Raw genomic sequence first — 15,146 nt, forward strand, 5'->3', positions numbered from 1 at the left:
GGAGAGGGGGAGGGAGGGAGAGGGGAGGGGGGGGGTGTGTGGGTGTGAGTGTAAGGGAGAGAGAGAGAGAGAGAGAGAGAGAGAGAGAGAGAGAGAGGGAGGGAGGGAGGGAGGGAGAGGGGAGCTTTGTGTGGACTGTGATTGGTCCTGGCCTTGAAGCAGAAATCTGGTTGCTGCCACACTATGGAGTAGGAAGAAGCAAGTATGGACCCTCTTGGGAGATTCCTCTTGCCCCAACGCGAGATGCAAGGCATGGGATATACTGTGAGCTACAAAAAGGAATGAAATGATGATATTGATCTGCAACATAGATGAACCTTAAAAACACAGTAAGTGAGAGAAGTCAGACATGAAAGGCCATATAGTGTATAATCCCATTTAGTGAAATATCCAGAATGGGGAAATCCATAGAGAAAACACACAGATTTATGATTTCTAGGGGCTAAGGGGGCAACCAATTAATGTTTCTTTGGGGGGGATGAAAATGTTTCAGAACTAGGTAGAGGTGTTGGCTACACGACATTGTAAATGCACCAGCTGCTGCTAACGTTCACATTAATTTTACAGCCATTAATTTTAAACGGTTACTTTTACGCTATGTGAATTTCACCTCAATAAAAACTGAAAAAAGTCAGAGCAGCCCCAATTCTTCCAGACTGCATTTCTGTGAGCTTCGAGGGGAACATCGAAGGGGGAGAGCAGCCAGGAGCCATCAGCGCCATCTTGGCCTCATGGCCAGAGGCTGGCAGGATGGAGCATCTTCCTGCCTTCTTCCTTGCTGGGTAAGGTGTTTCTTGTTTCATGGACAGTCCAGTCCAGACATGAGAGAACCCCAGAACAAAATCACAGCTGAATCGGAGACAGCGGCTAGCACTGCAGGCCCTGGACTTGGTGCTAGACACGGTCAGTGAGGACCAAAGCCAGGTGTCCTTTGAGGAAGGGGATGGGAGGGAAGTTGTTAAGGGCTTTCTGTTGCTGTATGGGAGAGGATGCATGCTGCTATCAGGTGGTGAGGGCTAGATTATGGTTCTTTGTGGACATTTTATGGCCATCCTTATAGCTTGGATTTTTTTTTTTTTTAATTGGGAAGAGTCCCATCTGCCCACAGGAGAAAACATAACTTGCTTTCCCAGCCTCCCTTACAGCTACATGTAAGTATTGACCTGCATCTGCCAGTTAGTCATGCATCACACAAGACCCTGATTCAGGGGAGAGGAAAACAAGGAAACAGGTACCCTGTAGCCTGCAGGGTCTGGGGGGGTGGCAGAGGGCTGAAACAGCTTCTAGGGTATAGCCACTGACATGACTAGTTCCCAGCTGGGGTGGCAGGCACCCCTCCCTTGGGGCAAGCCCTGAAGAGTGGTTTGGGTTTGTTCCTGGCTGAGTCTCTGGGTCTCTTGGAGATTTAATTAACATCTTTCATTAGATTATTCTCTGCTTAAGTTGGCTAGGGGCCCTGCTGGCCACCAGTCGCCGTGTCACGCCCATCGCCATGCTCCCCTGAGAGCTGCTGGGGGCCAGACATGGCACTGCTGTGGTTGTTTGACTCACACAGGCCTGGGTTTGGGTCCCGGCTCCCACACTTCCCGGCCAAGGACAAGTTACTGTACAGATCTGAGGCTCCCTGTCCTCAGCCTCCTCGGGAAGTTGTGGAGTGGAGAGGGACACTGCAGGGGATCTCCAGGACGTGACAGCTGCGGTCAGTAAGTGAATCTGTCCACGTGGAGGACCCAGATCGAAGCTGGCCTGCTGGGCATTGAGCTCTGTGGTGGGGTGTGTCTTGGCACTCAGCAGGACACAGCCTGCCCTGACTCCTCTCCAGTGAGGGCTCTACAAAGCCACGTATTCAGGGCCAGCCCACGGGCACAGCTAGGCCTCCAGTACATTACTTCCTCTTCTCGCTGGCCCCGGCTGTGCCATCGTGGGTGGGTAAGCCCCGCTTTCTCCACAAGAGCAGCACTGCCCCGACTCTAGTCCCAGGACCCGCGGAGTGAAGCCATTTGGTCCCAAAGAACAAAGCTGGGAGACGGTGAGTGCCTGAGATGTGCTACATTGGTGCCTGCACCCACAGCCATGGCCGCCTGGCGGCCTCTGCCTTCCAGCCTAGCGGGACATGTGTCCTGGACTCTGGGGCATGAGCAGGAAATGCTTCGAGAAAAGGGGCGGTGGCAGTGGCACTGTAGGAAGAAACGTGGACGAGGCCTCATGCCAGGGGTGGGCAGCACAGAGAAGCGGAATCCAAGAGACCGCAGCAGCCAGAGCCTCAGGCCTTCGGCAGTCTCCTTTGCAGGGCGACCTGAGCCCCTGTTCCTTCCCAAGACATGGACTATGGAGAAGTCACGCGCACGCCCTGGGAATCTGCACTTGCTCTCACTGGCTAATGGCCACCCAACAGCCTCCTCCTCCAGCCCCTTCCGAATCCTGGGGGGCCCATGAGTGCCCTCTCCGTGTATCGGGGGGTATCACAGGAGCCCCATATACCACATCTCCCCGGGGCCCAGCTGTCATTCCAGCCAGCGCTGCACATGGTAGCAACAGTGCAATAATCCTGGGGCCCCCGGGGAGCCACCCACCCCTCCACTAGGAGGCCACTATCTCCTGTCTTTTTGTCCTGCCAGGCGCCCACAGCGGCATTGCTGACATCTGGCTCCTGCAGACCTCCCTGCCTGCCGGGGGCACGAGTTCACACGGCGCAGCACCCCCAGAGCAGAGCACAGGAGAGGAGCGCTGCCCAGCGGATGCCCGGTGCTCAGGGAAAGTCACACCTGCAGGGAACCTGGCCTCAACACCAGCAGCCCCAGGACCACTCCTCCTTCAAGGGTCCCCTGCCTGCCTCCTGCCCGAGCCCCAGTATCCGCTCAGGGGCGCACCTCTGCCGTTGCCCCAGCTCCTGACTCTGGGTGTGCCCGCCACCCCTAAGGGAGGAAGACGGGGTGTGCAGATGCAGATGCCTGAAGGCACTCATGGCGCGTGGCCTGCAGCGAACTGTGGGGCTCTGTGCTGCCTCTGCACGTCCTTCCAGCCGATAGTCAGGGCAGGCAGAGTGGAAAGAAGAGGCTGGACCCAGGGACAGTTGTACTGACTTTATTCCCCTCCACTCTCCTCACTCACCCGCCTGCACGGCCCACACCCTTGGGGGCTGTGGGTGGCCACATGTGACCAGACGTCAAGGGTCCACAAGCCTGGGCACAGGTTTTGTCCAGTGCTGAGCCCTGTGAGGTGCATCACGGCAGCCCTGACACCATGTGCCGGGGTTGGAGGGTCAGTTTCTGACCCGTCCCCAGGCCATAGTTGCAGGGCTTCAGGCCCACCTCCTCTCTCCGGTCACTTCCTTTGGCAAGTTGGCCTCTAGGAGCCCAGAGTTTGCTGAGGGGGGAGGCCCAGATTCTGGACCTGAAATCTAACCCCAGCAGACCTCCGGCAGGAAGCTACAATCCGGAGCCCCCAGACCACACTGGCCCTGAAAAGTAGGGGTGATGTTGCAGTCGCCTCACTCCAAGATCCAAGTGCTTGTTAAATTGTTTTTAAAAAATAAAAAGTAAATGCAAAGGCTGGTAAAACAAGAACCCCTATCCCTACTGACACTGCTGAGGTTCCATTATTGCTTCAGACCCTTGTGGTCTGGCCAGAAAGGAGCCCCCAGCAACGCTGACCCAAACCGAGGAGAGCTGTTAGCACCAGGGACACAGGGCTCCTGTCCCCACTGGGACTTGGGCCTTCCAGGAGAGGGACCGGCCGCGCCTCATGCAGCTGTGTGACCATTCTGACCAGTGCCCAGCCTGCCATCTAGATCCTTCTCCTGCTTCGGTGGGGAAGTGCACGAGGAGCCCCAGGTCCTGGGACAGGTTTCACCTCTGCCAGCCCCACGCTCCCATCTCTGGCCTGTGTCAGTCTGGACTCACAGACCAGAGCCCCCCTCCCACCCAGGCTCTCTAAGGCTGCAGTGGGGCTAGCAGGTGGCAAGGCCACCAGCCCCTGGGGAGACCCTGGTGTCAGTGACAGGGATTGGAGACCATGAGGGTCATGGTCCACAGCCCACTGGGGTAGATCAACACGTTTTTGGAAAATGTGAGCCAGCTCTGAAGAGCTGCCAGGCACTGGGACCAGAGGTTAGAAATTGCAAAGGGAAGGAGATTGGGGGGGGGGGGACCCTGAGGACGTCATGGAAGCCCAGAGATCAAGGGGTGCAGGAGAGGGCAAGAGCTACAGTAAAGCAGGAACTTGGGAGGCCCAGCCTGACCCCATGAGAGCTTGGACCCCTGGCCTTGGGCTAGGGGGCTGCAGGGCAGGAAGCCATCCCATCCTCTTCCAGGGAGGGGCCCGCCTTCTCTCTCCAGAGGACAGCGGAGGGGCCTGAGAGAGTCTGTAGGCTCTGGCTTGCGCCCACCCTCTGTGGCCCCAAACCCAACCAGGCCAGGGCACTGCCGCTCCAGGCCCAGGGAACAGTCAGGGCTGTGCAGCTTGGATTATAAATCCTCACATCACTCGGGCTCCTTGGACCTACCCACATCTGTACAGAATAAAGTGCTTAGTTTATTGATGATTAAAATGATCCCAGCCCCCTGCCCCAGTGCCAAGGGCCTCACAAGGAGGTCAGTGGGGTCCAGTGTCCCCTCTGTCCCCCTTGGGGTCAGGCCTTTTCCCACTCCAGACAAGCTGGGAAGGTGGTGTGTGGGGGTAGTCGTGGGGTTAAGGTGCAAAGAGTATAACAAACAAAACCATATAAACACAATAGGAAAGAGCTTAACTAGGAAACATGTAGCTTATGGAACCTTCCTCCCCAATTTAAAGGCAGGAAATAAAGACATTAAGTGACAACAAAAAGGGGCTCCTATTAGTGATGGCCTCGTGGGGGCAAGACTCGGGTGCAGGAAGGGGCCCCCGGGACTCCGCCGTGCCACAGGGCCTGCAATGCAGGCGCCCCGCCCACCGGTGCAGAGGCCCAGGAGGGGTCCGGACGCTGGACACCAGCCAGGGTCCTGCTGTGGCCGGGCCCCCGGAGATGAGCTCGGTGCTGCCTTTCGGGGCGGAGACGGACACAAACACACACATCCCCTTCTGGCACGGGAGAAAGAGCCAGGGTGGCTGTGAGGGGCAGGGTGCTCTGTGCAGCAGCCCACCCCTGCCCTCACTGGTAGCACCTTGAAACCTTAAAACATCTGCCCAAGCTTCCTGCTGGGGCCCGCCCCGGGGCCTCCCGCCTCAGGGATGCTGCCGGCAGCCCTGGGGGATGTGCCGCGGAGCCGCCCGGCTCCCACCCAGGGCTTGGCCCACCGGACCTTGAGGCCCCGCAGCTTCTGGGGATGTCCTATCCAGGGCGCAGGGTCCTCAGGGGTCCCTGTGCCTGCTACCAGGGGTGCGGGTAGAGAAAGCAAATCCCGGGGTCCAGCCCCTGCCTGCCCAACTCCACAAGGTACAGAGCTGGGCCTACAGTCCCCACACCCCTCCACTCCCCACCCAACACATTCACCAGTCTCCAGCCCTTGTCTCGGCCACAGATCCTCCAAGGGGGGGCTGGCACCCCAACTTCTCCCCAAACCCTCCAGGATGAGGGGACAGGTTGGGGGTATGGAAGATGTGGGGCTGAACTGCTGACGCTGACTCAGGGGCCACCTGGCCAAGCCCTCTGGCTCAGGCCTCAGCAGGTGTGACCAGTCACGCCTGCTGCCCTGTCCCCTTCCTCCCCACTGTACCTTGCCACCTTTGTAGCCCCTCACCTGGAGGGGGGTGCTGCAGTTTCTTCTCTTGTCTTTTTCCCTCACTTCCCCCCCAACACCCCTAAAAGTAAAGGCTTCAAGGAGTCACTGAAGGGGGGGCACTTGGGAGCGCAGTGTCCTCCGCCAGCTCTGGGGGGCCTCCAGCCACAGCCCCCAGGATCACAGGCCTCAAGCAAAGCAAGTCCAGCCCCCGCCGCGGCGGGGGTCGCCAGGCCCGGTGCAGGCTGCCCTCCCCCGGGGAGGGGCCTGGGCTCTGCCCACTGCACAGGCGGGCAGTCAGTTGTTGGCGTTCATCCTCCCGCCCGGGCTGGCAGTGGTGGGGAAGAGCGGGGGCGGCGGCGGCAGGTGGGGCGGCCCCGGGAGCGGCGGCAGCGCGGGGGCCAGGCCCGGGGCGCTGGGGGAGGCGTCGCCGGCCAGGGGGTGGCTGACGCGGAAGCACTTCTCCTTGTGGGCCTTGAGCATGTTGGAGAAGCGGAAGCGCTGGCCGCAGACGTCGCAGGGGTACGGCTTCTCGCCCGTGTGCGTGCGCCGGTGCCGCTTCATGTTGGGCCGGCTGGTGAAGCTCTTGCCGCAGATCTCGCAGATGTACGGCTTCTCCCCTGCGGTCGGCACGGGCCGGCAGGGTGTCATGGCGGGGCGCCCACCGGGCCCCCTCGCGCCCTGGGGCGCGGCCGGCCGGGCATCCTCCCCTGCTCCCCTCCCCAGCCCGCTCTGTGCCGGCCTCTCCCCACCTGGGGGGGGGGCCGAGTCGGCCCCCGGGGGGTTCCGCCAGAGGAGGGGCGCGGCCAGGGCCACGGTACCTGTGTGGGTCTTCATGTGCTCGTCGAAGTACTGCTTCATGTTGAAGTCCTTGCCGCACCACTGGCACATGAACTGCTTGTGGCCAATGTGGATGCTCATGTGGGACCGCAGCTGGTACTTGTACTGGAAGCGCTCGTTGCAGTTCTGAGGGGGGTCGGGGGAGGCCCGGGGCAGGGCGGGAGCCCCTTCAGGGAGGGAAGGCGCACCCCTCTGTGGGCAGGGCGCAGGAGGATCCGGGGGAGGAGATGAGCCGCGCACCGGAAGGAGAAAGGAGAAAGGCCCGGCTGCTGGGCCCAGGTGGGACGGGAGGCAGGAGGTGGGGAAAGGTGACCTCAGGGAGCCTGGAGCTGAAGGCAGGAGCGCCCCCCTCTTCCCCTAGTGGGAGGGCCGCTCAGCACCCCCTGCAACTCCAACTCTGCTCTCTGCGGGAGCTGCTCCTCCCTTTGCCTGCCCCAGGGTTCCCGCCCATGCCACGTCCCACCTGAATGTGTGAGGAAATGGCGGTCAGGCAGGGAGCGTGGACTGCCAGGTAAGGACAGGTGGGAGGCAGAGGCAAAAGACAGTGGGCCACTCCTTCTGGACCACATCCTCAACTCCCTCTAGCCCCCCCTGTTTTTAAGCAGGAGTTACCCCTGACCCCTGCTGCTGTCAGGGTGGTGCTGGGGCAGGTGGAGGAGGGCACTCACCTCACATCGAAAAGGCTTCTCCCCAGAGTGCTGCAGTGAGTGCACCTTGAGAGACATGCTGCGTTTGAAGGACTTCCCGCAGGTCTCACAGGTGAAGGGCATGTCCTTGGTGTGGGCTACGGGGTGGGCACCGTGGCTGTCATGTCTCAGGGGGAACCCCGGGCTCCTCCCAGGGGATCCCTGCCTGAACACTCCCCACAGCGCCCATCCCAACCCATGGGGAAGCCCTGTGGGGGCCTCCTGGCACCCCCTCCTGGGATCCTGTCTCACAACCTCTGACCCCTGCCTGGGGCTGAGTCCCAGGTGAGGCTTTGGGCCAGGCCTCCCTGTCTGCTCTGACGTCTGGCTCTCACAGTGTGGAGAGCCTCCTGGTTCTCAGCCTCAGCCTCTAAAGCTTCTGGGAAAGATTAGAGGATCGTAAGTGGGATTGGGCTCCGCTTAAACCCTGGCCCCTGGGTGGTCTCTGTGAGACTCGGTATCCTCTTCTATGAAAAGAGGCTGGGAGGGTGCCAGACTTTCCAGGGGATGATGGCACTCGTAGGGCCCCATGGGCTCTAAGCAGTTCAGGGGGTGTCTCATGAGCCCATGGTGAGGACCAACAAGCTCTTCAAGAAAGATCTGGGCGGAAGCAACTGGAGATAGGGAGAGCCACCTTAGAACTCTGAGCTGGAGTCCCATCCAAGAAAGGACCCCGATTTTGGACTACTCAGCATGCTCCTGGCTCACTCACTAGCTTTAGCTCGCACTGCAGGCCGCTGGCGCTGTCTGGTGAAGACAGAGGCTGAGGCCTGGCCAGGAGGCTCTCCCTTGGGCCTCTGCACAGGCAAGGAAGGGAGGTCACTGACCACCAGACTCCAGCCAACCCCGTGGCAGCAGGAGGCCCAACGCTCTTGGGGGGGCCTCCTTACTCTGTGTAGGGGGATCCCCTGGAGGAGAGCTGCGTTCAGGGAAGACTCAACAGCTTGTTTCTGAGCGCTAGAAGGTGAGAATCTGAGGTGTGCTGTCTTCCAACTGGACAGCCAGTGCCAGCCCACGGGGCGCTTGGTGTGATTCAGCCAAGGTGTGCTCGCCCCCCGCCGGGATGCACAGCCTGCCGAGCAGTGTGCCCGCCGGGTGGGCCCCACCTGTCATCCCGCCCAGGAGCCCTTGCACAGGGTGCAGCCTGCTCGACCCCAGAGCCCGCCCAGCCAACCTGCCGCGGCAGCCGCCTCCCGCTGACAGGGCCCCTCGCAGAGCACGAAGCCCCAGCACACACAGCAGCAGGTCCGGTCCTGACCTCGGGCTCCATCCCGAAGCTGAGACTTACCGACCATGTGCTTGCGCACGTGGGCCATGGTGTAGAACTTCTTCTCACAGATCTCGCATGAGAATTTCTTCTCTGCGTAGCCGTGCACGATCTTGTTATGTTCATGGAGGGACCAGAGCTTCTTAAAGGCTTTGCCGCACGTCACACACTGTGGGACGAGAACGCTTTAAGGCCCTGGGCCCCGAACTAGGACAAGCCATCGCCCCTCTCTGGAGTCACTGTCCACCTGAACTAAGCTGGAAAGAGCTCTTAATGCCCAAGAACCGGCCAACTACGATGTCTGAGTTGGGGACAGTAGTGGCCTGAACACTTTCTCCTCACCCAGGGCTGTAGCCTGGGGCCCCTTTTCATCCTGGAGCTCAACGGGGGTCAAGAATCACCTCCTCTGTTCTATTTCACACGGCAGCTCCACAGAAGGAAGACACTAGCCGGCTGCGGGCCACGGTGCGCGTGGGGACCCCTCCCCTCTAACAGGCCGGGCACACTTGGTGCCTTATCTCCAGGCTTCCCCAGTGGGGACCCCACACCCTGGCATCATGGGGACCCCTAAGGAGAGAGGGCCCAAAGGGCAGCCTGGGGGGACTGCAGGAAGCACTGGCCCATCAAACAACAGTGGATGATGGTGGAAACCAAGGGGCGCACAGTCCCCTCCCCTCTCCCCTGGGCCCTGTCCCGCCCACCCACCACCCACCCCCCGCGGGCCACTGCACAGGCCTGGCGGCTTGGCCGGAATTAGGTGAGGATGCCCGGTCTGGAAGGGCACACACGTCTTTCCCTTCGGGAAGAGGCTCTGTGTGTGACAGGTAGAGTCAAGGGCGCCTGCCGTGAGGCAGGCAAGTGGGAGCAAATGCAGGAGGGGGGGCAGGGGGAGGGCCACCCCTCCAGCAGTACTTTCTCCAAGGAGCACTGCAATTAGCAATTACTCCAAGCAATTAGCACCCACCTGCCTGCACCCCATTCCTCACCCCACTGCAGCAGGTAAAACCCAGTCTGGCAGCCCTGGGCTAGCCCACCCTGGGAGGCCAGGTTGCCATAGAATCACAGGCTGGCACCAGGCCTGGCAGCCCTCCTGGCTCCCCCACTTGGCCCCAGCCACCCCTTCTCTCCCCAAATGTCTCATCCTGGCTTCTTCTCTAGGCCCAGGCCCGCTGGCATCCCGCTAGCATCTCACAAGAACTGCAAGCAAGGATTTCCTCCTACACAGCCACCCCTTGCTCCAGTCAGCCTTTGTGGCAAGTGGAAAACAATGTCCCACACCCCACCCCGAGCGGCTCGGGTACAGTGCACAGTCTGAAACTACACAGTGGCTAAACACTGCGTCCACCTCCTGGAGCAGCTGGTCCCCAGGCCACAGGGCCCTCCAGGCTCCCCCCACTTCCAGAGCTCTTGTTCCCCTTTGCCCCTCTGGCCAAGGGTGCAGTGCCCCTGTCTACACACTGCTCTGCCTGCCACGGCCTGAGTCTGCTCCCTCCTCCAGGAAGCTCTCCAGGCATGAACAGGAGCTCTCACTACCCTGAGAACCTGGGCCCCGCCCTCCTGGCTCACCCTGGGCCTGGGCTGTACCCAGTGTCCGGGGAGCTCCCCAATCTCTGTGGGCCCCGCGGGCAGCAGGACACCTGCGCCCAGGGCCCAGTCCCGCTCGCCTGGCTCCCCAGCGCGCGGGCCCACCTGGATGTTGCGTTCGCAGTCCGTCTGCCGGTGCAGCAGCAGCTCGCTCTCCAGCAGGAAGCGCTTGCCGCACTGGTCGCAGATCTGCATGCGGCTGTGGGTCACATTCATGTGCTTCTCCAGATACCAGCGGTTGTTGAAGACGCGTGGGCACTTCTGGCAGGGGTGGTGCTGCTTCTCCTCCAACTTCACCTTGGCTCCCATCCCGTCAGTGGCCTGTGGCCCTCGGGCGGGCGCAGGGGCCACGCCTGGGGGCGGCTTCGGCCGCTTCCCTCCTCGCCTGCCGGCCTCCTCTGCCTCGGGGGCTGGCCGGCGCCGGGCGCTGTCCCTGGACCGAGTGGCCATGCGGCTGTGGGGAGGGGGCTCTGCCCGACCGCCCCGGCGCCCCCCGGGCACGCCCGGCCCCTGCCTGCTCCCTGCTTCCCCCTCCTCCTCCTCCACCTCATCCTGCTCCGAGCTCTCTTGGTCCTGCTCCCTGCGACCTTCCTCCTCCTCCTCTTCCTCCTCCTCCGGCTCACTGTGCCCTTCCTCCTCCTCGTCTTCCTCCTCTCCCTGACTGCCGCCCGCCTCCTCCTCCTCCTCCTCCTCCTCCTCTCCCCCACTGCCACGGCCCTCCTCCTCCTCCTCCTCCTCCTCCTCCTCCTCCTCATCCTCCTCCTCGTCCTCCTCCTCCGAGTGTCTCTGCAGTCCATCCTCCCGACCCAGCATCATGGTGGGGCCCGTGGTGGTGCTCGGCTTCCCTTCGGGCCCCGTGGACACGTGCAGTGTCTGGTTATTGAGGTTCACCTCCACGATGATCTGGGATTGCTCCCGGCGGCTGTAGGTGCCAGAACCCCCAAGCTCTTCCTCCAGCTCCTCCCCACCTTCCAGCTTACACAAGCTGGCCGGGGGCCCACCGGCCTCGCCGACAACCCCCTCCTTCTCCTCTTTGAAGAAGGGCTGGGCTGGTCCAATGGTGGCGGGCACCGTGCCACCCGCGGCCCCCGCCCCGTCCTCGACACGCACTGAGTAGGGGTCAGGGCCTTCTCGAGCATAGATCTTGGGCAGGCCCGGGGCGTCAGCCTCCTGCTTGATGTCACAGTAGTAGGGTGGTGCAGCCGGGGTGCAGCTGGTGGTGGGCTGGGCCAGGGCCACAGCACCAGGACCCGGGGGACCAAGGGAGCGGGCGTCTAGCAGCTCCTGGCAGGACGCAGCAATGTCGGCCATCTGCAGCAACGAGGCAGCACTGAGCACCTCGTGGACGTTGGTCGCGTTGACCAGCAGCTTGGACGTGTAGATGAAGTTGAGGATCTGCTGCAGGCCACCAGGAGCCAGAGCCTCCAGGGACAGTTCCACCCGCTGCAGCTGCTTGTTCTGGGTGAAGAGCGAGTGGAAGAACTGGCTGTAGGCGGCCAGCACGCCCTTGTGCGCTGGGAAGACGCTGCGCTGGGGCACCAGCACAAGGTCCACGTCGCAGAGGTCAGGCTGGAAGAGGCGCTGCTCGTTCAGGCGGCCCATCAAGCAGGCAAAGTGCAGGGCCACGTCTTCCACCAGCGAGAACTCTGCCGCCGGTGAGTCGGTCGTCTTCTCAACCAGCAGCTGGGGACAGGGGCACACGTCAGGTCAGCCAGCAGCGCCCAGCACCGCCATCAACAGAGCTGCCCACCCACCCCTCCTGGCTCCAAATTACACAGACAGAGCCCCAGCTCAGCAAGGACAGGGGAAGCCAGGATCGGCGTCCCAGTCGGCTGTCCTGTCCAGCCCGAACTCCGACCATGGACTCAGGGTTACTTGGTTAACTTGTCTGGGCCTCTATCTCTTCCCTATGGAACAGAAGAAGTCACTCCAGAAGAGAAGGGGGAGAAAAGGAAAGAGGAAGGAAATGGGGTGAAGGTGACCAGCCACCTAGGGGTGCCTGGGACCTCAGATGTGGGACTTTCAGTGCTAAAATCAAGGTCTTTCTGGGCAAGCCGGGATTAGGTGGTCACCCCAGAGGGACACAGCTCCTTTGGCGGTTTCTGAGCTCTCTGGGTTCTGTCCCCCACACTCACAAATAAAGCCAAGCCTGTCCCACCCCAGATACCTCAAGATCAGAAGTCAGGCTCGCTCCCTCACTTCATCACTGAGGGAACCTCACCTTACCAGCACAGGCCCCAAGGCCCAGGCCTGAGTGCTACAGAGAAAGAAAATTTAGTGATAAAATGCAGGCCCAGGGCCTGAAACTTCTCCCAGCCTGGTGCTGCTGGCCTGCTAAGGTAGAAAGGCGAAAGCCAGCCAGCGCCTTGATACCCAGACAATGCTTGGGCTGGGCCCTTCCGTGCTTGTAGCCTCAGACCTGCCAGTGACCCCTCACACGGGCCTTCTGCGGGAGCAGGAGAACACAGTTGTGTCACCTCTCTGCCATGCCTGGAGGCAGAAGGCCCCCAAGGCCTGCCCCAGACCCTTTCTCGCTTGGCCCCCAGGTAAGGTATAGTCCAGACCAAGAGGTTCCAAGATGGCTCTACCTTGGAGGTCACACCACCTGGGGTCTCTGAAGCCTCAAGAAGACTTAAAGTTGGATGGATCAGATTGTTAGGCTTTTGGCCAAATCCTGCACCTGTGACTTGCCCAGAATAGTGGCTACTTTATCATTTCTGGATCCATCATAGCAACCCCAGAAGGTGGACAGCACAGGAAGCAGGCTGCCCATCCCTTGCATCGGTCCAGCACAGCAGATGTCCAATTAATACCTGCTAACTACCCGCCTAGCTGGACCAAGCCCACAGGTTCCAGGCGCTGACCCTCCTCAGGCCCTGTCCAACTGGCTCCACTGCCACAGGCCATCAGCTCCTCTCCCCCAAAAGCCCCCTGGAAGGCCTGGCATGAAAGCCTGGCCCCCGTCCGCCACAGTGCATGCCCACCGCTCATGCCCGTGCACATGCAGTGGGCCAGCGTAGCGTCTGTGCTCAACTTCTCAGTCGCCCCAGTACGAATCTGCCCTCGGCCTCGGGGTGAGCCTCGAGGGGTCCCCTGCCCCCAGACCTGCTGTCCTGGGCGCCACCTTCCACACCCGGTATCCCGGGGCTGCTGCCAGGCTCTCAGATCTCAGTGTGACAGGCCAGATGGAGACACCATCTCCCTTGAGTTCTCCCACAGCAAGCCTCTCCTCACCTACGCCCCCACTCTGCCAAGAAGCCACCCATCTGCCCCGGTCTAGGGGCGAAAGGTCCATCCAGGACTGGCCAGTCTAATGGGGGAGGTGCCAAGCACCTCCCATCTCTTTCCTCTGACTCATTCTGATTCATCTTCTGGGACCAAACACTACTGCGCAGATGGGGAAACCAAGGCTCAGAATGGGGAGGTCCACAGCGAGCAGCAGAACCCCTGACTCGCAGCTGAGGTCCCCTTCCCCCCGCTGGAAAGGACACTGCTCACCTGATAAGCTTTCGTGGTCTTTTAATGATGTAAAAAGCAGAAAGTGGCATCTGGGGAACCTCTTCCCAGGGGACCACCTGTGTTCCCCAGACCCTGACACTACTCAGCCACCAACCTCACTGGCTACTTCCCCCACAAAGCTGTTGTCACCTGCAGGCCTTCGAGGCTTCAGGGTACAACTTGGGTTGTAAAAGAGGCAATTCAGAGCCTCCAGGGAGTTACACAGTGGCAGGGAAGTAGCTTGTCAGACCCATTGGGGGATCTCACCAGGGCTACAGGGCCCAGTTCATCCTGCTCCCCTTTCATGGAATGCCCTCCTCCAGTGCCAACTTGTCATAGGGAAAGGGCAATGGCCAAACTTCCTGTGTGCAGATCTGGCGGCCAGGGCCCTCTGACCTCAGAGAGATGGCACCCCCAGCCAAGCGGCATCGTCCCTGGCCTTCAGAGGCCTGAGACCCTCACAGCCTGGTGGCACTTCCTTGACAGGGCACACTGGTGTTGCCCAAGGGCATGACTGGCAGCCTCTTAGCAGATAAGCTGCTCCCTAGGCTGGCACCACCCATGCAAGGCCCACCAGCCATGCCTGCCTTACCAGCCAGATGTGCCAGTTCCCTGAAGCTGCAGACAGCCCTCCCCTTCTGGCTGTGCCAGCTGTAGTCCTGCACTTCACCCCACGTCCAGGCCAAGCCAGCATAGTTAAGGTGCTGGACCAGAGGAGAAGCCAGGCACTCCCGTTACCAGCGGGGTCCATGCCCTCAATCCACTGCCCAAGGAAGGCTGGGGTGTGGGGGAGAGGAAGGAGACCAGGTGCCAGGGACACCTGCCGAGGCCACTCACCTGGTCACAACCTTCTAAATCTGGGGGGTACCTTGCCTCACACCTTATGCCACAAGCTGTCTACTGGCCTTCCTGGGCTTCCATCTGTACCCCACCCCCCACCCCAGGCCAGCCTTTCATCACTGAGCAGGAAGGGAAACAGGCTCAGGACTTCCAGGTTGCTCCTCTTGTGGAGGGGGTGTCTATGTCAGCCTTCTCTGAGCGCCAGCCCCCGCCTCCCCCCCCCTCCTTCCCAGGAAGGCGGGCTCAGAGAGGGCCGGGACTGGCCCAAGGTCACACAGGAGTTCGGACCAGAACTGCGGGTGTCGGCGCCCTCCCACCCAGCTTGGCCCGGGCGCCCCAATCCGAAATAGGGCGGCTCCAGAGCTCACGTGGCCCAAGGCCAGGCGGGAACCGACCTCCGCCCCCCCCTCCCCATCACCCGGTCGGAGGGCGGCGCCGTGCAGGCTCAGAGCAGCGCCCCCCTCCGCCAGTGCCCAGCGAGACCTCAGCCTCTCGCGCCGGCGCCCCCACCCCAGGAATTCAACCCTCTTTCTGCCCAGGGCCGCGCGTGGCGCCGCCTTCCCCGCCCGAGGGGACCTAGCGGGGTCGGGAGGCAGGGAGAGGGGGTCGCTGCTCCCAGCAGCTCCGCCGCGAGCCGACGGGCGCTGCGCCCCGAGGGCGGCGCGGGCAGGTGGGCGGATAAGAGGGGGGACAGGCAGGGCCTCGCGTACCATGGTGCCGTGGCGCGGGGGGCTC

General features: G+C 61.6%; 1 protein-coding gene across 1 annotated transcript; it reads right to left on the reverse strand.

Moving 5' to 3' along the window:
* Positions 1–3,063: 3,063 nt before the first annotated feature.
* Positions 3,064–15,138, reverse strand: ZBTB47 (zinc finger and BTB domain containing 47). Its single transcript, XM_004676272.2, has 6 exons — positions 15,122–15,138; positions 10,179–11,756; positions 8,511–8,658; positions 7,205–7,320; positions 6,518–6,662; positions 3,064–6,316 (listed from the first exon to the last, which is right to left on the reverse strand). Exons 1-6 carry the CDS (start codon positions 15,122–15,124, stop codon positions 5,994–5,996), a joined length of 2,313 nt encoding a protein of 770 aa, XP_004676329.2. The 5' UTR covers positions 15,125–15,138; the 3' UTR covers positions 3,064–5,993.
* Between the last annotated feature and the right edge of the window lie 8 nt (positions 15,139–15,146).

This window comes from Condylura cristata, unplaced genomic scaffold (genome assembly GCF_000260355.1).
Source record: "Condylura cristata isolate star-nosed mole 26May11 unplaced genomic scaffold, ConCri1.0 scaffold00004, whole genome shotgun sequence".
In the NCBI taxonomy this organism is placed as follows: Eukaryota; Metazoa; Chordata; class Mammalia; order Eulipotyphla; family Talpidae; genus Condylura; species Condylura cristata.